The sequence below is a fragment of the Suncus etruscus genome, chromosome 1 (assembly GCF_024139225.1).
Source record: "Suncus etruscus isolate mSunEtr1 chromosome 1, mSunEtr1.pri.cur, whole genome shotgun sequence".
NCBI classification, from domain to species: Eukaryota; Metazoa; Chordata; class Mammalia; order Eulipotyphla; family Soricidae; genus Suncus; species Suncus etruscus.
The window spans coordinates 123,197,270-123,221,641 of NC_064848.1; the positions used below are offsets into that span (position 1 = coordinate 123,197,270).

General features: G+C 33.4%; 1 protein-coding gene across 1 annotated transcript in view; it reads left to right on the plus strand.

Annotated features, from left to right (window-relative positions):
* The window catches only part of FOXP2 (forkhead box P2), a 282,742-nt gene that overhangs the window by 135,960 nt on the left and 122,410 nt on the right, over positions 1–24,372 (plus strand). The window contains 1 exon segment of the mRNA XM_049776131.1: positions 14,665–14,739. Within this exon segment, the coding sequence (XP_049632088.1) occupies positions 14,665–14,739 (75 nt within the window).

Here is a 24,372-nt window from a genome sequence, read left to right on the forward strand (position 1 = left end):
CTGTATATTTTACCATTTCATTAATATCTTAATTCACATTCCAAATTATATGATTTTTTTGGGGGGAGTCTCACCTGGCAGCACTCAGGGGTTACTCCTGGCTCTACGTTCAGAAATTGTTCCTGGAAGGCTCAGGGAACCATGTGGGATGCCAGGATTCGAACCACCATCATTCTTCATGCAAGGCAAATGCCCTACCTCCATGCAATCTCTCTGGCCCTGAAGTTCTATAAATATTTTAAAATATCAAAGTGTAGAAGACAAGATATATACTTCTTGGGGGTTTTTGGCATGATGTTCTTCTATAGACTTTATATTTATTTGTGATGAACACAGAGCCATTTTCTCAAGGAAAATGGTGGAAAAATTTCATGTTTTGAAGGAATTCCCCTTCTCCATAACTATTTAAAAAATCCTATTGAGATTACCAACTTCTTTTATTCTCTATAGCCTATATTTTAACCTTCTCCCATAGTGGGGAAATTCTTTGTAGATACTAGACTTCATAATAAAGATAGGTGTTGATTCAATGACATGTGAAAAATGGTAAGAAGCAGAAATTCACAGTTTTGGACTACATACAACTGGCAGTTATTAGTGGGATCCTAAGTATTTCCAAGCTGAATAACAAGAGATTTTTCTATTGGCCAAAGGACGGACTGTTCAAAAGTCTTCCTTCATATTTTCTATCTTTGTCACTTCACAGTCAGAAAAAGAATGGTGCTGGTAGTAAGCAAATCATAATCAGAGAAGCCAACAAGATAATCTTCTGTGTGTGAAGATTTCACCCTGTATTCTTCATTAATGTGTCTATTATTTATCATTATTGGCAAGAAAAGAAACTGCCACTGAGACCTACAAGGGATGGAAAGTCATTGATCCAAGGGCTGCTGCTGCTTCCCATGCAGAGATCAGAAAAAGATCTAACAGATCCTCAATTCTCTCATAAATTTCTAGGGTTGACCACAGTCTGGATTGCTCCCTGCTAAGGAGTAAAGCAAACAGATAAAAATGTTGGTACTTCCTGAATTTGGGCAAATGAATGTGTTTTTTTTTTGATGCACAAGATAGTGCAGTGGCACTGAGTACTTTCTCCAGTGAAACAAGTTATAATCTAGTCTAAACCTACATTCTTTTGTATAAGGTAATTAAAAGTCCTGTTCAACATTGAGTGGAAATAAAAAATGATCAGACTTAAACACCAAACTCAAAGTCAACAACAACAGAATTGATAAGCTATCTACAGCAAGCTATACACAGCAGGGAGCAGTTACAGTAGCAGTCTGGGGAGAAAAGAGGGAGATATGGGACACATGCCAGGAAAAGTGGTGGAAGAAGGACAACCCTGGTGGTGGGAATGTCCCTGATTCATTGTCATTATGTACCTTAAATATTATTGTGAAAGATATTGGTCACAATAAAAATATTTAAAAAAAAGTCCTGTTAGTCCACAACTCGAAGGTCATCATTATTTGCATGTGATGAGTTACAGAAGCAAATAAATGGATATCCTTTTTGTTCCTATTATTCACTGCTATGATATTTCTAAAAGAGAATTTTACAATGGTGACAGTTGTATTTTTGATGTGCTTTAAATAGAGATTTTTAAATTCTAGTTTGACACTTAAATATAAACTAAGGTGAAATTTCTATGGATAAAAAATTATCAACTACATATATATGTTTTCTTGATTTTGGAAGAAGAGCCTAAAAATAAATTGAAGGCTACACCATATAACCATTATATTTTATCTGGTTTATACATAAAATAAATCATTATATTGATTTATTGTGTCATGTGCTGTTAAAAATAATACATTAGTTTTTACATTAATCAATAATGAGCTATTCTTTAAAAAATCAAATTCTGGACCATGGTGATAGTACAGTGAGTAGCAAACTTGACTTGAACCTTCTGACACAGGTTTGTTGCCTTTTACTTCATATAAGTCCCCTGACCAATGTTAGGGGTGATCCCTAAGTGCAGAGCCTGGAGTAAAATAAGGTCCCTAAAAAAATAAATAAATAAACATTAAATCTCCAATAAAACTTTGGGCTTTAAAACCATGCCAGTCATTCTTGGGCTGTGTATCAAGATGAAAAATAGAAGGTTTATTCTGTGCTCAGTGTCTTGATTCGAAATATTTAGAAGATTGACTTACACAGAGATTGGAAGCTGGTTTAATTCATTGTGCCAGCCATCCTGAAAACCATTTCAATAGACTCTGTACCCTGGCATTTGTTTTAGAAATAATTGCATGCAAATGTAGTTTAACATCTGTACTATGTCTCTTAATCCTAACCAGGCATTTTCCATTAGATGTAGTCTGAAAATCACATTAAGAAAAATATATCATCTGTGAAATTATATTCTAAATGCCCCAAATAGCAAAGAGAGGGACAATATTCAGTTAAATCTAGTACAAAGCATTTCTTCTTTTTTAAAGATCCTGAATTTTAAAATGTACATTTTATTTCCTTCTGGGCACAGTTTAAAACTGAGTTGTGATCTGTTTTAAATATTTTTCCTTTAGTTTACCACAAAACTTTCTTGAATGTAAAATATACTCCTATGTCAAATTAAGTTACATTCTTACTTTTTCAACAATACAAAATTAAATTAATTTATTTGTGTACCTTTTGGTTGTATAATTTTGATATATTATATATGGCAAAATATATATCATTATTTTGATATATTATGTATTTAATATTAAATAAGTCAACTCTTGCAACAGAATTTTACTGATGGACTTTGGATACAGAACATACTTTATCTGTCATTAAGTTTATTCCTGATAACTTTGTCTTAAGAGCATTTTCTTTGCCCTCTTCCTGCAACAATGTCATCCTGTCATAAAACTTACAATAAGTGATACTCAGACATAGTTTATCTACCTAATGTGTGTCTACACTCTTTGCACTATGGACTCCAACTTGACTTTTGTGTCTAAATCTTAACCTGCTAAGTGTTCTGTAGTATCCATAGAAATGAGAACATCACCTGTCAAAACTGATGTTACTCCACCCAACAGAATTTGAGAAATAAAATTTTATTTTGATCACAAATAGACTCTTTTCAGACATAGGCATATCTCAGCTAGCTTAGACAAAGCAATGGAAATGGGTTTGGTCTTTGTAATGATTCCTGGATGATGGGAATGTCATTTGTGCTGGTGATTTAAATTTTCCTCCAATGATATGTACACTATCTGTTTTATCTGTTACATACAGCAATTTTCATATAATTTCATTCAACTCTATTTATAATTTGATTACTTGGAGTCTTTATAGAGAAGTTTTGCAATGTTTTGTAGACTAGAAAGATGGCATAATGTCTTAACATTAACCTATGGTAGAAATTGGTTTCATTATGTATCATTTTATTTAAAATCATGAATTCTAAAAATTTATGCATGAATTAAATTAGGAGTTTCTATAATTATCAGATACTTAAAATGTTATCATCCACTCTCCAGATTTCCTAAGAAATCCTGATAGAGCTCTGCCTCCAAAGAGATTAAAACACAGTCTTGAACAAATATAGAGTCCTCCACAGTCTCGTGCATGTCATATGCCAGAAGTGTAATTTGACTCATCTCTATTCCCTCTTAACATACAACATCTATCTTATGTAAATGCACCATTAACGTTTTGTGTTTTTGTTTTGGTTTGTTTTTTGGGTCACACCCGGTAGCGCTCAGTGGTTACTCCTGGCTCTATGCTCAGAAATTGCTCCTGGCAGGCTCGGGGGACCATATGAGATGCCAGGATTCAAACCACCGTCCTTCTGCATGAAAGGCAAGCGCCTTACCTCCATGCTATTTCTCCGGTCCTGACATCTTTTGTTTTTATGTAACTTTCAATACATGAAATAAACTTGATAAACATCTGCAAAGATTCAAGTTGTTGACTAAGTTCCTACACAGGTGTAGGTCTTACCCTTTTCACAGACAACAGCCAGTCATCTGCCCCATCCTCCATCCAGCCCTTCATCTCAAACTGTGCAGGCATTCAGGTCCAGTGAGTGAGAGCTGTCCCCATGTTTCCTTTGCCTGATTCCTGTCCTACATATCTAAGGATAAAGTTAAATAGTGCCTGTTCTGATGGCAGCTTTCTGAGGCAAATAAAGATCTCTTGGACTAAAATCAGATATAGAAAACTAACTTAGACACTGCTGTGTTCTATAATCCTTATTCATTGTTTGGTACTATTTTGAAAGAAATGGGTGGCCATATATATATATAGCAGTACTCAGAGGGTAATTACCAGAGTAGTGCTGGGGGGCTATGCAGAGACTGAATGGGCTGATACTCCAGCCCATTGAGCCACCTCTCTAATCCTCAGCTCCTTAGTATTCACAAAATAAGACTAAATCTATTTTAGGAAAAGCAATGAGTCTAATAAATTACTATTAAGTGCCTAAAATTTAAGTCCTCTGAATATATCGCAAATTCTCAGGATCAAGACAGAGACCATCAATATTTTTTAGTTTACCTACCCTTATTTTTTTATAAAAGGAGATAATTAAAATGTGTAGCTTATTATTCTAACCACAGAACTAAACTAATCAAAATAAGGAAGTAATTCTAAAAGAAGAGGGAGTCCAAAGGATGATAATGGGGCAAACATAGATCTTAATATCTTAATGAGGTATGAAATTCTACCTCTAAAATATAAAACTTTGTAACTAATATAACCTTGGTAAAAGAAAGGTCATATTATATAATTTACAGACTAAGAATAAACATTAGCATATATTTTTCAATTATTATAAAATTCAAAGAAGCTAATGCCATTCATTATCATTATAGTAATAAATATGTTCCCATATTGATCATTTTCTAGTTAAACTAAATTTTTCTTTTAATATTATTACATGTTAAATCATGATTTCATGGAAGGTAAAATATGATTATACAAGCTGACCTTTTAAGACATGAAAAAGATGTATTTGTGAAGTGGAAATCACAGCAGCTATTTCTGATAGCATCAATTAACTTTGCAAACAGTAAAATACCAGATTACATTCATGTCCATGTCTTTAGCCTTTTCCTGTGCCTGTTTCTAGAAATAGCATATAACTTAAATTTATTCCAAATATGTTTACACTTCCAAAATTTAATCCTAATTCATTAATTAGTTCATTGATGGAGGATTGGGGAGAGGAGGAGTCTTACAAGATGCACTCAAAAGACATGGGGACCTTGGATTACTAGACTTATTTACCCAACACTTGTCTTACTAGAATTCAGGACTCACCAAGCCATACATCAGAATGTCAAAGACAGCACCTCAATGACTGCACCAAATGATGCTTAGTAGTCCATGTAGTGCCAGTCATGCATGGTACAACTTATCTGCTCCACTGCCTCTACTGGAAATGTTTTAAGGTAGTCTTTTTAGTTTATATCTTCGGTTTCAAGGTGTAGAAAGCTACAAAGCACTTAAATTAAATAGTGAAAGTTATTCCATGAACATAGAGTAGAGAATACAAGGAAAAGTCAAACAAGTATGTGATCTCAGAAAAGAACAAATAGACACAAGACTAGAATCTAATAGATAAGCTTCTTAGGTCCCAGCATTAGAAGGGAAGATTTCCCATTATTTCTGACAAGTCCATTTGACTGACTTAAATTAGACTGACTTAAATTTCCTAGGAAATAGAATCTGATTGGCCTAATTGTGTCGCCCACCTGCTATTGAATCTGATCCACCCAGTTACATGTGTGGATTACTTGTAATTGCTGTGGAAAGAATTGTAATTTATAAGGGTTACCCCTGAAAAATTATACCAGTGTTTTCCAAAAATAGGAATAAATACTTGTTAGGCAAAATGTCTATGAATCTATAGTAACTTTAAATGAGCTTTGCACAAAATTGTCACACCATTCATCTTGAGTCTCTTTTTTTTCCTCTCAGAAACTCCTACCATAGAAATGCAGGAAATACAGTATCATGCAGTACCGTCACCAAGTAACACAAAGGTGTAGCTGAATATTTAACCAACTAATACAGTTATACCTCAATCAACATGCATTTTTTCAAAATATTATGTAAAAGTATTTAACATAAGGTTCATGTATATATATATGTGTGTGTGTATGTGTGTGTGTGTGTTGTCTGTATATGTGTGTCTGTATAATTGTGTAATTGGTTGTGACTCCAGAAATGTTCTTACAATCACCTTTCTGGTTTTTGTGGAACCTTACTTTATCTGTGTGAGCTTCCTAAATCCTTTAGCGGGTGCAGAAAGGAATCTAGTTTTATTTTTAAATAGACACAGTTTACTATACATTTTATTCAGGTGATTCTTCTATTAATAAAATTGGAATCCCTGATTTAATTGTGTAAATTTGGGCCTTCATGTTGACTTGGTTGGATTTGGGTGCAGCACTCAGTGGTGCTCAAAGAACACGCTTCTCTCACTCAGGAGAACATATACAACCTACACCATTCAATTCTGTATATCAAATTGGTCAGTCACATGCAAGACAAACACAATCTCTCTAATATAAACCCATTTATGTTATGATAGGGACAGATGCATCAATATAACATGTTTGCCAAGGTATAATAAAACTTAGATTTAAAAAATATTTACACTAAATTGGAAGAAAACGTACAGATTTAACTTTTATTTATTGATAAATTGTATTAGTGTTCTTGGATTATTTTTTCAAAATAAATTTGAACTGGTGATTATTAAGAACTTTGTCCCAACAATGAATTCGATTCTTTCTTGGTATATCTCCACCCTAACCACTTTCAACCACAGAATGTCAGAATGTTTGATATTGATGAAATTAAAGACACTATCATATTGGACCATCCTCTCTTAGCTCACAAAGGTATGCTAACTACCACTTAACTGATAAAATTCCTATAAAAAATTCCAGAATCAAGCAGCATTTGAATTTTCACATTAACCATAACCTCCTCCCTGTTTAGCAAATGTTTCATTGGTCTTTAAACAATTTATACTAACTTTTCCCACACCATGTTACCTGCCTTCATTGTATATTAAACATTACACCTAACATGATCCCTTTATTCTTAGTGACTTTACATCATGCTTCACAGAATATTTGGAGATCATTTGGCAAGAACACTCTCTGCAGTTTTTATTATTTTTTCCTAAAATAAACACTAGTATCTTTAATTTAATTTTGATCTTTTGTGTCATAGCAAAATTTTTCCACAAGACCAATTTCCCTTGTCCAACTTCTCTGTTACTTTATTCCCTCATTCATTTGTTTTCTAGTATCTTCAGATTTTAATATTTTAATTATATTTTTCATATTTAAATAAAAGCATCAAATAAAAGCATTAAACACAATCAAATATGAACCTACCCATTTATATTAGATAATCTAACTATCCCCTAACATTAAATATTTGGGAAGAAATGTTTATACTTCAGCCTGTATTCTTGCTTCAATGTGCTATGTTTTATTTCTGTTGTCTTTATGCATTTGAAATTATTATTTTCAGTATCCTTGACATCTATAAAAATTGTATTTGCCTTTCCTAACTGGATATTATTATAAGATTTGAAACTTGTGGTACCAGATCTATGACCATTCTTTGTCTTTTGATGACTTTTTTCATCTATGTTTAAACTTTTCTCTGTTCAATAGTTATATCAGTGGTGCTAAACTTAACAGAATGTAGATTATCATTAAGTAGGATGTTTAGTTTTCTTTGGAATGCCTGGAAACCACTTCATTTTAATAAAAAAAAAAAGAAGCTCAGGAATATAGTGCTTAGTATCTGTATATATCCAAAGCTGTCCATCTAATGCCTTACACAGATTATAATTAAAATTCACTCCCTTTGAAAACTATCAGTTGTAGAACTTGTCAGGTTCCTCCAGGATATGGTGATGATCTCATATTGTGCAAAGTTGAAAGAAATCATAAGTCTCTATCTGGATGTCTTATGGTCACCTATAATATTGCCAAACAAGGGCCGGGCGGTGGCGCTAGAGGTAAGGTGCCTGCCTTGCCTGCGCTAGCCTAGGACGGACAGCGGTTCCATCCCCTGGTGTCCCATATGGTCCCCCAAGCCAGGAGCGACTTCTGAGCGCATAGCCAGGAGTAACCCCTGAGCGTCACCGGGTGTGGCCCAAAAACCAAAAAAAAAAAAAAATATATTGCCAAACAAGTCAAATTTTCTCCCATTCCATAATAAAGTTATTTTTATTTTACTAGTGAAATCAGAATATACTCACAGTCTCCTAATCCTTCCCAATCATTCACTCAGATAGTATCTAAAAGCTCTAGGTCAGCCTTTTCTCAGACTATTTATTCTTTTCCTAATTTGACTCAGACCAGCATAAGTTCTATGAACCTTAAGGCTTCTTTAGATTTTTTCTCCAATTCTAGTACAAAGCCACACCCTCATACCTTTATGTCCTTAAAAGTACTTCTCCTAATCCCATTTATCTAAAGACATAATCAAAAATGTCTTTGAAAATAATAAAAAGATAATCAAACAAATGCTCTGGGCATGAAAGAAATAGGTGTACTCCTATCATAGTTAAACTATCACAGCTAGCAAATGCTTGTTAAAAATGCCTATTTCTGGGTACAACCCCAGATATTTTGAACTAGAATCTCTAGGCATATAGTTTTGAATCTTCTATTACAATAGCTTTTCCAGAGATTAGTTTACACCCAAAAGTTAAAAATATTTACCTGTAAATACATGGTGTTAAGTGGCATTTAAAATAAAGTTAAAATAAAATAGAAGCATGGCTTTTTGCCATATAATTTAATTTCCTTGGGCTCATTTCACCTTCTCTGCAAAGTGATTCTTTAATGACTGCAACATGTTATCAGTATTATTGAGTTTTGCTTGGTTCTCTTCAGAATGCATGAGGAGACTCTCTTCAGTTGTATTCAGCTCATTTGGTCATTTGGTGACATGGTCCCTGATTCTCATTAATTCTCACTATGCAATACACTAGCTACTTGAGCCTATGAATTTTTGAAAATGCTAAAATGACATTCCAACATTAGTTTTCTTTCCTTCAGCTCCTTTGTTGGAATTAGATAACTATTAATCAGTTTTTTAAGTTGAACTGAAAATGATGAAGTGCTTATAATTTGCAAAGATAGCAGCACATCTTCTAGTTTGACCCTGACCAAAGTGTTCCTGGACAATTTCCATAAGATGTAATGAATGGTCCAGAGCCTGTAGTTGATCTCATGAGAGTATGCTTCAATGGTGGAGATAACCTGTATCTCTTAGGCCCAAGGAATTTCCTTTCTAATTTCCCCAATATTTACTGTGCCTATGCAAAAACGAACAAACAAAAGAACAAATTACCACACCACCCCCTCCTTTTTTTCTTTCTTTTCTTTTATATTTATATTTATGCCTTCTAAACAGGTGCTCCCACCCACTTTATTTTTTAAAAAAACCATCAAACATGAATCATCTTGTTCTGCCTCATATTTATTTCTATATCTTACTGTAAACTGAAATAAAAAAAGTGGGTTGCACCAGGAGCAAAGCAATCTCATGAACATTGAGTGGAAATAAAAATGATCAGGCCTAAAAATCCAACATAAAGTCAATAACAGTAGAATCAAGATATCCATATTACAACAAACTAAACACAAAAAGGACCTGTTACATTAGCAGTCCAAGGGGCTAAGGGTGGAGATATGGGATGCATGTTGGGAATAGTGGTGGAGGGAGGTCAACACTGGTGGTGGGAATTTCCCTAATTCACTTTCACTATGCACCTTAAATATAACTGTGTAAGATGTGTAATTCACATTGGTATCAATAAAAATTATAAAGGAAATAAAATAAAAAATAAAAGGGAGCTAACAAACAAAATAGTATGAGTGAAAGAAAAATATTCCGTGTTACAATCTGGGGACTTGAGGGACAAAGTAATTGTACATGGATTCTGTCTTATTTATCTTAATGTTCTTTGGCTGAAATTTCAAAGTTAAGATATCAGCAAGGGGACTTCTGAGAATTATGTTATGGGTGATTGTCCTTCCACTGTAACTTTACCTTGTCCTCTTTCTTTGCACCCTTGTTCTCATAATTAAAAATAAAAATTAAATAAATAAATAAATAAAAAAGAAAAATATTCCACTTGGAATATTCTTTTTAAGCAGTGCTCTACTACCTTAAATTTAATGGTATAAACCAACAGCACTTAAGTAGAAAACATAAAAACAGTAATTACTATATTTCTTGACTATCTGAACACTTTAAAACACGTGAACCTTTACAATATAGTCATTCTTCCACTAAGATATAAATTTGCACCAAAGATGAGACTAGAATTTTACACACATTAAAAAAAATGTGGACACATTTTCAACCAACCTCAAAAAAGAAAACTATTATAATTTTAAAAATAATTAAGAGAGGTCAATATACAACTTTAATCTATTTTTCTTTTCAAATATTCCTGGTAGCTTTGTAAAAATTATATTCTTCGTTGTTGTTGTTGTTGTTGTTTGGTTTTTGGTCACACCCAGCAGCGCTCAGGAGTTACTCCTGACTCTGCACTCAGAAATTGCTCCTGGCAGGCTTGGAGGACCATATGCGATGCCAGGATTCAAATCACTGTCCTTCTGCATGCAAGGCAAACACCTTACCTCCATGCTATCTCTCTGGTCCCCAAAATTAAATTCTTTGTTAGAAGTCACTTCACCATGTCCCTGAAGGTGAAGATTTTGCTTCTTGTTTTGCTATTTCGGTTTTATAAATATCAAAAAAAGTCTTTCATTTATGTACAAGGGGCTTCAATTGTATCATGGAGTCTCATTATGTTTGGAAAACTATTTGAATACAGAAACAAATTCCTGTAAATATTTGTATTCTTTATAGAATATAGTATTGTATATAAGTTAATACTTATAATTTTAATCTGGAAAAATTGTATATTTTAATTAATAATGATAGCTGATCATATTAAATACATAATAAAATCATTTAGAATAGATTGATTATGCTGTTCTAAGTACTTTACAAAGAAATGTATTTAATAACCTTACTATTACCTTATTGAGGGTATCTTACTATCTTTCTAGTGAGATTAAGTAGTTTGTGCAATTTCATCTTACTTGTAAGTCAGACCAAGAAACCCCAGAGATTCAGTTCTAAGCCTCTATTTGAACCAAATATTTAGTTTTAGTAATCAAAGTAGTCTAAATGAAACTTATAAAAGTTTTTATTTCAAAATAAATAACTTATGCTTTATTGTGTTAACAGAAAATTAACATAATTTATAGTTAGCTGAAGAATAGATTTCTTCTGAAGTTAATGTTGAATAACTAGTCCACATTTCCTTGATCTTTTTATTGTCAGAAGGTTCTCTGTTGATTATTTGAAACAGATAAATGCACTTAATACACCCATTTATATTGTGTTTCTCTATGATATGCTATAATCTGTCAGGTTGCTTCTTTAAACACCATTTCTAAATGACTGATTTCATTCATTTCTGAAAGATTTTTACTTCTTATCAGACCTGCAACTTCTCGAATTTCTTAAAACATGTTTGGCCTCTGATTGATTTACAACTCTTGTCAACATTTTGTCTCTTGAAAGCTCTCCAGCATTCATGAAAAAAAAAGTTAAGTAGGTTTTCCAAAGTATTGTTCCTTTAACCAACTCAATTTAACTAAGTAGGATTGACAAACTAAAGATCATGCAAAAATTTGATCCCAAATACTTTTAACTCCAGGTATTAGTAGTTGACAATTACATTCAAAGTTACATCCTTTCAATCATCTGCTTTCTTCCGTAAACTTAAGAACATTGACTTTTCTTTTCAAAATTTACTTTTTATTACTTCTTTTGTTTGCCCCACTCTTAATTGTTTACAGTGTATATATTTTAAATAAAAGTAAATAAAAGTGATGTGGAAAAATATGTTATATCAATCATCAAACTTGTCTTTAAAAACTATAAATGGCAGTGTAATTTTAATGTGACACTGTTGAACATGAAGATTCTATTCATCAAATCTTATTTTTAGTAACAAACAGTATGACTGACATCTTGAATTTCAGGAAACAAAAAAATACTGAAAATATATTTTTTCACCTACCCTTTTATGATCATTTATAATATCCTTCAGAATCTTATTTCATGTCAAAATTATTTCTGTGATTATCAGTTAAAATTATATTTTTGGAGAATATTTAAGAAGCAAGTAAGATGTTTTAATTATACTTCCAGTTACTTAAACAAAGAACCAGCTAAGCAAAAAAATGGAAAATATTGTCTCATAGGGAATCTCGTGCTATTCCCATCCCACACTTTACTGTGTAGAATAAATTTCATTTCTGGGTAGTGAAGATAGTCCACATCCGACAGAGATGATATTGTGGATCATGTGTTGCCTGAACTCAAACTCTGAGCTCCTACATGCAAAGCATATGCTCCAATCCTTGGAGTTATCATACCTATTATATAGAAGATTTTGTAATAGATCTCTTACAGTGAAGCTCTTCATGGATCAGAGATAAACTGCAGGGATTAAGGCATTTGCCATGCATAGAGCCAACCCTGCTTGAATCTTTGAATAGCATATTGTCCCCAAGCACAACCAGAGGTGATTCCTGACTTATCAAGGGTAAGTCACAAGCATTATAAGGTATGGTCTCAAAACTCTAAATTAATGAATAAATGTTAACATCAATTCATATATTATCAAAGACACCTTAAGAATTCTTGCTATGCTCATGGTTTTGTTTTGTAGAGATAAGTGTCAATATGAGAATATTTTTATTTTATTCTGATTCATTGTCATGGTAGAGAGTAGCATTCATTTCTTAAAAGATGCTCATGACCTCGTTAAATAGCAGTCCAAAAATCATGTGGCTTGTTTTGATTTTAACCAAAGTTACAGCTGCCTAGCTGTAAAGCAGTCAGTTTCTCTTATTATGACTAGTTCTTCAACTTGTACTGTTTTAAATTGCCTGCAATTAGCATATTTCAACCTTATTTTTAGGTTTAAATTGCAGTGTGAGAGTGTACTCTCCTCTTAGCTAATTAGTGCTATCAAGGAACAGTAGGTTACCTCATTAGTACCATGTGCATTTAATTAAAGAAGAGAAAATTGGAGTTAACCTCATAGTTAATATTTTCACAGAGTGCTACAATGCCAACACCTTCAATTGGAGTCACACCCCTGTGTATCTAATTATGCTCTAGTGCCAAATAAGGTTAGCAAGGGTACTACAAGGCTGTTGACAAAATAATTTAGAGAAGAATGTGTTTGTTGGATTATGACAGTGAAATATAACTTGAACATTTTTTCCTTAGTCCTAATCTTCCAGCCATCAGGTAATGTTCTTTATAAAAAAAGCAAAGGAAGGGACTAGATTGGAAGCCATTTTTATTGTTTGTCTGACTTATTCTGATCATGAAGAAAATAGTCATATAAAGCATATCTAATCCACATTTTAAACAGAGCCCCTGAATTTCAGGCATATATTTGAAAATAATTATTTATGAAATGTAATGCATACATGTATCAAACAACTGTAAATACACCCTGAAACTCCTACAACACTCTTCCTTGCTTTATTTTTTTCTGTTACAATTTTCCTTTTGTGTGTTATGAATGAGAATCATTCTTTCATATCACACAAGAAGTCTAAGTATATGTTGTCACATAGTATCTTCAAATGCATGGTGGTCCTTTTGCCTTTATATAAAATCTTTGAAATATGTAATACAATTTGGATTTTAAAAAATGAGATTCCATGCTATTTATCAATATATAATCAATGCTTTTACAGATAAAATTTAAAACTATCAATTTTTAATGTATAGAGTAAAGTAAATGGGACACAATTCAACAGGTTTTAACAGATATTATGGATCTTGGCTCTATAGTCTAGGATACACAATGGCAATATTTATTTTACAATACTCTATAGCCAATATTCTGGTTTTTCTTTGGATTGCCTAATTGCTTTTACAATACTCTATAGTTAAGGAGCTATTTAAAGAGATGTTGGGGATTGTTCCACATTCCATGTTAAAGAGTTATAACCAACTTTTCAACAGTTAAGATATTTAAATGGTTGGTATTTGTTTGTTTATTTGGGGCCACATCCTCAGACACCCAGAATGCTTGGAGTTTACTCCTGGCTCTGTGCTCAAAGTTCTCTCTTGTCAGTGCTTGAATAATGATGTATATAGCTAGGCATGAAACCAGGGTCAACTGCATGCAAACATCATCTTACCATAACCCTGTACTATCTCTCCACTCCAGGAGTTTCAAAGGGTTAAGGACAAATACCAACTCTAAAATCATAGCACCATTTTCTTCAATAGCACTATTCATTAGCATTGATGTAACTTTAGTAGATAAATGGAAAGTGAGCTTCCTAAATCAGGATCATGGCAGCCAGTGATAATGTTAGTAATGATTCATTCATTTATGATTAATAAATTATAATTAATATAGTCAATGTCACATCTGCCAAATAATTCCTATTTTAAGAACACAATCCCTAGTATTGTAAAACAGCATAAGAATAGTATTGTCTGTGTTCACCTACCAACATAATAATCCAAAGAAAAAGTTTTAAAAATTATAATGTACATTATTAGCATACGCTTAAAGGTTGGGGGAAAAAAGCCAACTCCTGATTCTCTTTTTTAATCTAGGAATTGCTTCCAGAAACAAAATTATGTGTCTGTGGCCACTCTTCTGGTGATGGGCATCCTCACAACACATTTGCAGTAAGTTAAACTGAGCTATTAGAAAATCACCTAATAAGCAGAAAATCATAAAACTAATCCCACTATGTAGATTTCCTGTTATTTTTGTACTAGGTAGTCTCTTCAATTGATGAGACTGATATTTAGGACTAACATATATAGGAATAATATTTAGCTATAGCTATTATTATTTGATATTATGTTATCAGTTATATTCTAATTCAACTATTATATAAAATACACAGTTCAAAGTCTGAATTTATAGCAGTGTTCATGTTAAATATATAAAGGCATAAAGCTGAATCACCACTATTCTCTTTAACTCAGAATAACTTGATGAGATACTGCTAGTTTGGAGGAAGTAAGTAGATGGAATTATGAAGAATTCCTTTTTTATATTAATACTTTTTATTTTGACCAAAGTGGATTACAAATCTTTCACAGTAGTATTTTAGGTACATAGTGACATTGAATCAGGGGCATTTCCACCACCAATGTTGTCCTCCCTCCCGCCCTGTTCCCAGCATGCATCCCATATCTCCCCTCCTTTGCTCTCAGGCTACTAGTATAAGTGGTCCCTTCTGTATCTAGCTTGTTGTAGATTGGGTATCGATTCTGTTGTAGTTGGCTTTGGATTTGGTGTTAAAGAGTTGCATTTTAATATTTTTAAGTTATCATATAAGTGCTAAGGACTTTATAACAAGCATGTTCTGGTACTGGAGTATAATTTGTCTCTTTAGGTTTTAAAATTATATGAAAATTGTTTTTGAGATCAAGTTCTCATCCCAGGTAGTCTTGGAAATGAGTAGCAATCTTGAAGTGGCCTTTCAAGAATTTATATTTTTAATTTTACTTTATTTCTTGAGGTTCTGGAGATCAAATTCAGGTTTCATACATAAAAAACAAGGGCACTATACTGGATCCATATCCCTGATCTCACCCTTCCTTCAAGAGTTTTTAAGTAAAGCAATTTATTATTTTTATTTCCCATGGATGCTGCCTATATTTTTAAGAAACCTCTAAATATGTAACCCATATACTCTTGGATATACTCTTGGATATTCTATTTTTGTGTTTTTATAATGAATGTATATACTTATTTTTTTCAAGACCAGAAACATCCGAAATTGATTCACTTGTTTATCGTTTATAATTTATACCTGTTCTTTTTCTCACGTATAAGCACAACACAATAAAGAGTGTTGTAAACATATTTATACCTTCCTAAATGAAGAAGAAATATTTTATTTGATACAATTTTAAAATATATTTTTAAAATATATTTAAAATATAGTGATAGTGGTAAATATGGATTCTCTTTGTTTAAAATACTTAAATGTGATACATTATACATGTTGGAAACAAAAGTAAAAATAAAAACAAAAATCGCATATTATATTTTAAATTAGTTAATGAAGGATATTGTTACTGCATTTTAGATATAAAAGAATGTTTTTTAGTGACTTGAAATTATCTGGTTTTATCTAGATCAGTTTTGTTCTAGTTTCTTTGGTTTGTTCTGCCTATGCCTTATTTTTACAGTAGTTTTAGAAAAAATAGCAAAAATTTTAAAATGGCATTAGATTTATTGAAATCATATTTATTTATGTGAAAAACAAGTCATCTTAATATGTATTCTCTAAATATTTTCACAGATTAAGTTAAATTTATGAAACAACTGCATGTTAAATTCAAAGATCTATTCAAAATTTTACTTTAAAAATTCATAAAAAAATTTCTGCACGTATCTGTATCCAATATATACTTGAAAACAGTTCACTTAAATGACAGTCAGGTAATAGTCATAGTTTTTTTATTTTTAAAACTACACCCAAGTGGGAAAAAATATCCATTACACTGAGTACAGTGTATGTACAGAATAACTCTATTCTTTATCTAAATCAACTCTATAATTAAAATTATAAGTTTTCTCTGGGGTGGGAGGCAGCTCAAAAAAATGGATCAGGAAGTTATCCTAAGTTTAGTTCCCAGAACTACATGGTCCCTAAAGCACTATTGAGAGCAACTCCCAAGCAACAGGTAAGATGCCAGAACAAAACATTCTCTATTCGACTGGTGTAAAAATAGGTCAACAGCATCAATTTTTTTATACTTCTACTGACATTGTCAGAACAAAAATGAATCACAAGGATATAAAAGGACTCAACAGAAAAGATGTAATACAGTGACAAGGCTGAAATCAAAGTTTCTGATGACCAGTTTATGAAGTTTTTAGAAAAATATATCAAATGGTTTGTACTTGCCTTGAGTGTTGTGTTAAGTAAGAGTGTTAGTTTGTTCCTTAAATCTGAGATTGTAGTTAGGAAGGTAGGAAGATTATCAGAATTAATTATGTCTCGGTGACCGGTGAGGTAAAGGAGCACAGCAGTGAGTGGGCCAGGTATTTGCCAATTTACAATGCATGTATCATAATTTTTCAAGTTACTTAGTGACAACTTTACAAATGATGTTTCTTGCCTTCACATAATTTTTTCTTCATCCACTTTATTTGATATACAAATTGTTTAAAATTAAGATGCAAAATAAATTTTGTCATTAAAAATTTCAGTATAATAGGCATAGTTCATTCTCTTAGTGTTTATTCAAATTTATAAGTATCATGGGGCCAGAGCGATAGCACAGTGGTAGGGCATTTGCCTTGCACATGGCCAACCCAGGAGGGACCCAGGTTCACTTTCCAGCATCTCATATTGTCCCTGAGCATGCCAGGAGCGGTTACTGAGCAATTATTGAGTGATTACTAAGCCAGGGGTAACTCCTGAGTGCCACCAGGTGTGGCCCAAAACAAAAATAAATGAAATTTATAAGTATCAGTATGCTATCATAGTACTCTTAATTCTGCAGCATCATAATATTTGCTTCTGGGATAAAGGAAAAAGGATTTACATAGGAGAGGAAGATCAAAAACCAGACACATGTCTTTGTGACCTGTATAACCTGTATAATTCACATAAAATTGGGAATTATTGTATTTTTTTCAAAATTTGAAGAGATCCTATGTTAATGCACTACTGGTGCATCACATCTTATTTCTACAATTGACTGGCCTTCTGATATAAAAAAGTTAATATTTTGAGGCATATGTTCCAAGTAAGAAATAATTTGACTTCCTCTTGCTTATAAAATAAAAGTTGTTTGCGGCCGGTGAGGTGGCGCTAGAGGTAAGGTGTTTACCTTGCAAGCGTAGCCAAGGAAGGACTGCAGTTCGATCCCCCAGCATCTCATATGGTCCCCCTAAGCCAGGGGCGATTTCTGAGTGCTTAGCCAGGAGTAACCCCTAAGCATCAAACGGATGTGGCCCCAAAAAAACAAAAAAAAAAGAAAATTGAAAAAAAAAGTTGTTTAATTCATAATAAGCTACAAATAAAGTTAAATAACTAACAAGTAAAAAAAATTCATAATTACTAACTGTAGGCTAAATTCCAAATAATCTAAAATTAAGTCACATATTGATATAACATTGAAGTGGAAAATATAATTTTCTTTCCTATATTCATAACAAGTTGCTGTAAAATATGCAATAAATATATATACTTTAGGAAGAGTATTTTCTAGTTTTTGGAGTGTAAGAATATGACATATTAACTGTCATCTAAGTATTGTGGCTCATTATTATATGTTTAAAAGTAGTGATTCTTTTATAAACTTATTAATATACGGCATCTATTATACTTTTCATAATTTAGTGAAGAAAGATGACATCTCTACCTGAAAATTGTAATCAGACATCCTCTTTCTACCAGTTTCATTTTAAAAGAAATATTTGTACTTAATAAATAGTATGTTTAACATTCTAACAGTAAAAATTTAATATTTTTAATTATAAATAGAATTTTACAGGAAAAAGCTATCACATTTTAGGAGCATATGATAACTTTATAATGAGAGATAATTTTCAGTTCTTACTTTTACACCTACATTTTTCAAGTGATATAAAGTTAACGCTAATTTTGAAAAACATCGTCATTTACTGATTTTTTTTCTTCTAAGTTTGGATGGATGCTTTTTCTCTCTTCTATATATTGAACAGCTTTACAAATGGTTAAATGTTTCGAGAGCCTAGACTTCTCAAGTTTGACTTCCTAATATACAGTGGTAGTGCAAGTTTATTTCTTAATAACTAGACCTTACTGACACCTCATCTGCCTGAAGAGTCTCATTAACACGACACCAGCAGATAATCTATTGTTCTTGCCTACAGGTTTTTACACCTAAGTAAATACTTTTTTTCTATAGGACTGTGCTAATACAATACGTGAATGATTGGTGGGGGTGTTAGGTATTATTTTAAAGACCTTTAATATCAGGTGACATTATTACTTTAATAATTAAAATATCTATACCTTAAAAACTAAAAGTTAGAGCTATCTGCCTTCAATATAACTGGCTAATGTCCCATTTTTAGTAAAGTATATTGGTCACATAGAATATTTCTCTTAGAGGTTTTGATTCTGCTGAGATTATTTCTTCAGTATTTTATTTTGATATACATAACATGTGGAAAAAATAAGGATGAGGATAGAGATATTTGAAAGAATGGGGAGAAAGAAAGCTGGATGGATCACAGTGCTCAAAGGCTACTTCTCTCTGTGCTCAAAGAATCACCCCTGGCAGTGCTCAATGAGACCATATATGATCCTAGATGCAAACTAGGGTCTGTATAAAAGGCAAGCATATTGCCCTCTAGACATAACTCAGGATTGCATTTTATCCTTTTCTTTATTTTTCTCACTGGTGAGCTTGGGGCCACACCTATCAATGCTTAGTGATCTGCATTAGGAATTACTCCTGGCAGACTTTGGAGACTTTATGGGATTCTTGGGATTAAATTTAGGTTAGCCTTGTGCAAGGCTATACACTACACTATCTCTCCAATTCAGTATTTCTCCCATTTTTGTTTCCATGTTTTAAGGTACTGAACAGGGTTAGTCTTGTACAAGGCTAACAACCTACCCACTGCACGATATTTCCAGCCCACTATTTACCCCATGTTTATAGTTTTCATGGTTTATAGTACAGATACTTTCATGCATACATAACTACATTATACACAATATGAGTGCCCTCTTTCTCTCCACCAGTGTCTCAAAGACACCTTTCCAGCATTCCCTTCTGCCCTCCCCCTCCGGGTCCCCAAGTAAGCTCAGTTCTGTTAAGTTGACCATTGACTGCTTCACTCATAAAAATCAGTTTCATACATTTTTTCTTTTGTGATTTGTAGTGCAAAGGACAGCTAAGTAAAAGTTAAAGTTCTTGCTTTACCAGACCTAAATGATGACGGACTGGCCACCATGGAGAGTCATAACTAAGGAATATTATGAAAAGTGATTGTCCCCTCACTTTCCTTTGCAGTTAAAACACAAACAGATACAAAATTAGCGTTTTCATTCCTTATTGATGGAATGTTGTCTGACTCAACCTCTATAATATAGAAGCCTCTCAAATATTATGGAAATGTCTCAAAAATTAAGAATTGAGCTTTTTTTTTATGATCCAGCAATTCCATCCAAAACTCTATTTTTGAAAATAGAATTATTCCTGACAGAGCTTAGGGGAGTGGCTGAGGTGGCGGAAATCAAACCCAGGCTGGCTGTGAGTGAGGAAAGTGCCTTACCCACTGTACTATTAATCTAAACCCAACAATATTTTAGTTTTAATAGCTTCATATTATTAGTAAGTTAATTATTAAAATCTTAAAGAACATTTGAGGTCTTTAAAATGGTTTCATTCAAAACTTCTTTTGGTCATTATACAAACATTTTAAGCTTACTTACCTTTACCTATAATATCCTCTAGATCCCTGGATACAATTTACTAAGACCTTCCTTGCAAATAACCTGTTGTTTTCTATTTTTAAGAGTTGAATAATTAAATCTCTATGCTTGAAGTTAATTATTCAAATCCAAAACATGAAGCTGCCTGTTTTAACACCATGTTACCATTTTTCTTATTGTTGATGTTTACTTATTATTTTTACTGAAAATTATATGCAGGGGACATAGATACAGCACAGCAGTAGAGCATTTGCCTCTATTCCAGGCATCCTATATGGTCCCCCGAGCCTTCCAGAAGCAATTTCTGAGTGCAGAGCCAGAAGTAACCTCCAGGTATGGCTCCAAAATAACAAAAAATAACACAAAAAAGGAAGGAAAAAGAAAAAAGAAAACATGAAAATTATATGCAGATTATGTTCAGTAAATTAGTATAGAATAAAAGTATCAGTATCAGGGTGCTAAATTGTAATAATTTCAAAAGTGTCAATTGGAAATATAGGCATATATGATCAGAGAAGAATTAATAAAGAAGACATTAGTGAAATAGCATTCATCTGGATTGGTTCAATCACAATCCTGTATAGTCAGAACTTGATAAATCCAATACAAAATGGAAGAGGCTACAAGAGTAACAACCCAAGAAAAGAAATAGACAAAAAGTGGGTCAAAGAAATAGTGTTTCTGGTAAGGCACTTGCCTTGCACACAGCCAACCAATGTTTGATCCTCAGCACCACATATGAGACCCTGAGCTATGCCTGAAATGATTCCCGAGCTCAAAGACTATAAGCCCTAAGTATGGCAGAGCATGGCCCAAAAATCAACTGAAATGCTTCTGGAAAATACATTAAATATTCTTTCACTTCTAAATTCTCAAACTATAAAACAAACTCTCAGACATTACTTATATCTTAAGCACATTTTTAACACAACAGAAGCAGTCAGGGAGTATGTACAGATGGGATCATAAAATATGCTTTTAAGATGTTTTTCGTAATATTTGGAAAAGTTTATTTTTACTTGACATATGTATAAATAAAAAACTAAGACCTTGCAAAATGAATACATATAAAGCCTAGTTCATAAGTTAAATATCAATAATTCCCAACTTTAAATTCAATGAATGATAAATACATAGTAGGAGACCTGTTTAGTTTCTTTTTTCGTTTTTTGTTTTTTTTGTTTTTGTTTTTGTTTGGGGGCCACACCCATTTGACACTCAGGGCTTACTTCTGGCTATGTGCTCAGAAATCGCTCCTGGCTTGGGGGGACCATATGGGATGCCAGGGGATCAAACCACGGTCGTTCCTACGCTAGCACTTGCAAGGCAGACACCTTACCTCTAGCGCCACTTTCCCGGCCCTGTTTAGTTTCTTAAGTTTTTTCAGTGTAAATTAAAGAAGTCAAATTAAATGAACTATCATGTTCCTTTATAGTGTAATATTCAATTATCTCTTATAAAAAGGAAATGCATATTGGTGACATCATATTTTTAACAATGCAGTAACCAGGCACTATGCTATCTAATATATCACAGTATCTACTCAAATGACACAAGAAAGACATGTTAAAAACATTGATTTTTAATCTTAAAAGATTATAAGCTCTTTACAATTTATAAGTGACAATTTTTAGAAATAAAGAAAAATCACAGTTTACTTGCTAAAAAATATTTTATTAGTACATTTATATTAAATTAAAATCTATACTCCAAAGTATCCATAAAATATGCATATGATGCTTTAGAAATACTAAAATTTTAAACATTTAAACTTGTTTGTAAAAGTATACAATCTGACAACAATTTTTCCCATATAATACAATAATTAGACACTCTAAGGGCCCCCAGTTTTTTTGGAGTATGGCCTGGTTGTCCCTAATACTAAAGAAAGCAAGCAGTAATGCATTCTTGGGGTCTGAACACTTGAATAAATAGCTTGGCTGGCTGGTTATGTCTGTCAGAGAATCCCTGATAACCCTGAACATCATTTGGATGCCCTCCAAAATGACACAACTACATGTAAATGCATAATTATACTGCATTTCTGTTTTGTTTGGGAGTCACACTCAATTCTGTTCAGGGCTTCCTCCAGTCTTCACATTCAGGGGTCTCTCCTGGTGGAGTGTGGAGGACCAGCTGGAGTGCCAGTAACAGAACTTGGGTCAGCCACATGTAAAGCAAGTACCTTACTCACTGTACTATCACTCTAATCACAAGGTATATTAAGCTGAATCAGAATTTGTATGTGATAACTGCTTGAACTTTGTCTTCACCTTAATAGTTCACAAAATGCTTTTACATGCACTTAACTAATATTTCTTGGGATTTAACATGAATTTTGGAAAATATAGAGGAATGAGTCCTCTGAGCACAGCTAAGCCCAGCAGCACCCTTCAATCCCTCTTGAGTATCATTGCAGTGGTCTAATCTCAGGCATTGCAGAACATGAGCGCGCACCCAGGGACCCTTGAAAAGAATTACTGGTGAGGTGTGCTGAGACTTGTGAGACTTGCTGGAGGATACGTTAAAGCCTCCTAAAGATGTTCCTTTTTTTTTTTTTTTTCTGGTTTTTGGGTCACACCCGGCGGTGCTCAGGGGTTACTCCTGGCTGTCTGCTCAGAAATAGTTCCTGGCAGGCACGGGAGACCATACGGGACACCGGGTTTCGAACCAACCACCTTTGGTCCTGGATTGGCTGCTTGCAAGGCAAACACCGCTGTGTTATCTCTCCGGGCCCAAGATGTTCCTTTTTGTCATATACAGACCTATACTGAAGTCAGCTCATCTATTCTAACTTTTTTGTTCCTATGTTTGTTTTGGGCCACACACAGAAATGGTCAGAGCTTACTCCTAGATCCATGCTCCAGGATCACTTTTGGTGGGACTGGGGAATTATATATGGTACCAGGAAACAAACTGCGGATATCTGCCTTCAAGGCAAGTATCTTACCTCCTGTACTAACTTCTCAAGGTTTTATTTTTTTATATGATTGCATTGTTTTTATTTTTTATTTTTATAACATTTTATTTACCGTATATTCCGGCGTATAAGACGACTTTTGAAACGAAAAAAAGTCAACAGAAAATCAGGGGTTGTCTTAACGCTGAATATCCCGAAAAATGTTTTGATATGCCGCTAAATGAAAATTGTCTGGATATTGCCACCAAACGAATTTTCCAACTCGATCCTGCACCAATCACTGCAAGGCTGCTTGGACCGCCTCTCTAACTCTCTAACTTGGCTAATCCAAGCAGGCTTTTTATGCATACAAAGTATAGAATGTCCTGTATCCAAATCTACACTGTAAAAAACGTGCTCAGATTGGCCAGAGTCAGAAAGGAAGTCTATTACAGTATAACCTTCGAACCTTTGCTTGTTGTGATTATCTCACTGTGGTGCATACAGTTGCAGCATAGGAATGTTCTGTCTTATACAGCGAATATAGGCCTAAACCTATATTTTAACTGTAAAATTAGGGGGGGTCGTCTTATACGCAGGGATATACAGTAAGCACCATGTTTACAAGTATGATTGTAGTTGGGTTTCAGTCATGAACAGAACCCCTCCCTTCACCAGTGCAACATTCCCATCACCAAAGCCCCCCTTCTTCCTTTCCAACCCCTGCCTGTATTCAGACAGGCATTCTACTTCTCTTACTCATGAAGATTGTCATGATTGTTATAAGTGTAGTTATTTTCCTAACTGCATTCATCATTCTTTGCGGTGAGCTTCATATTGTGAGCCCGTCCTTCCGGCCTTCATCTCTATTGTCTCTGGGCATTATTACAATAATGTTCTTAATTTTTCTTAAAACCCATATGAGTGAGATTATTCTGTGTATATATCTCTCTCTCTGAT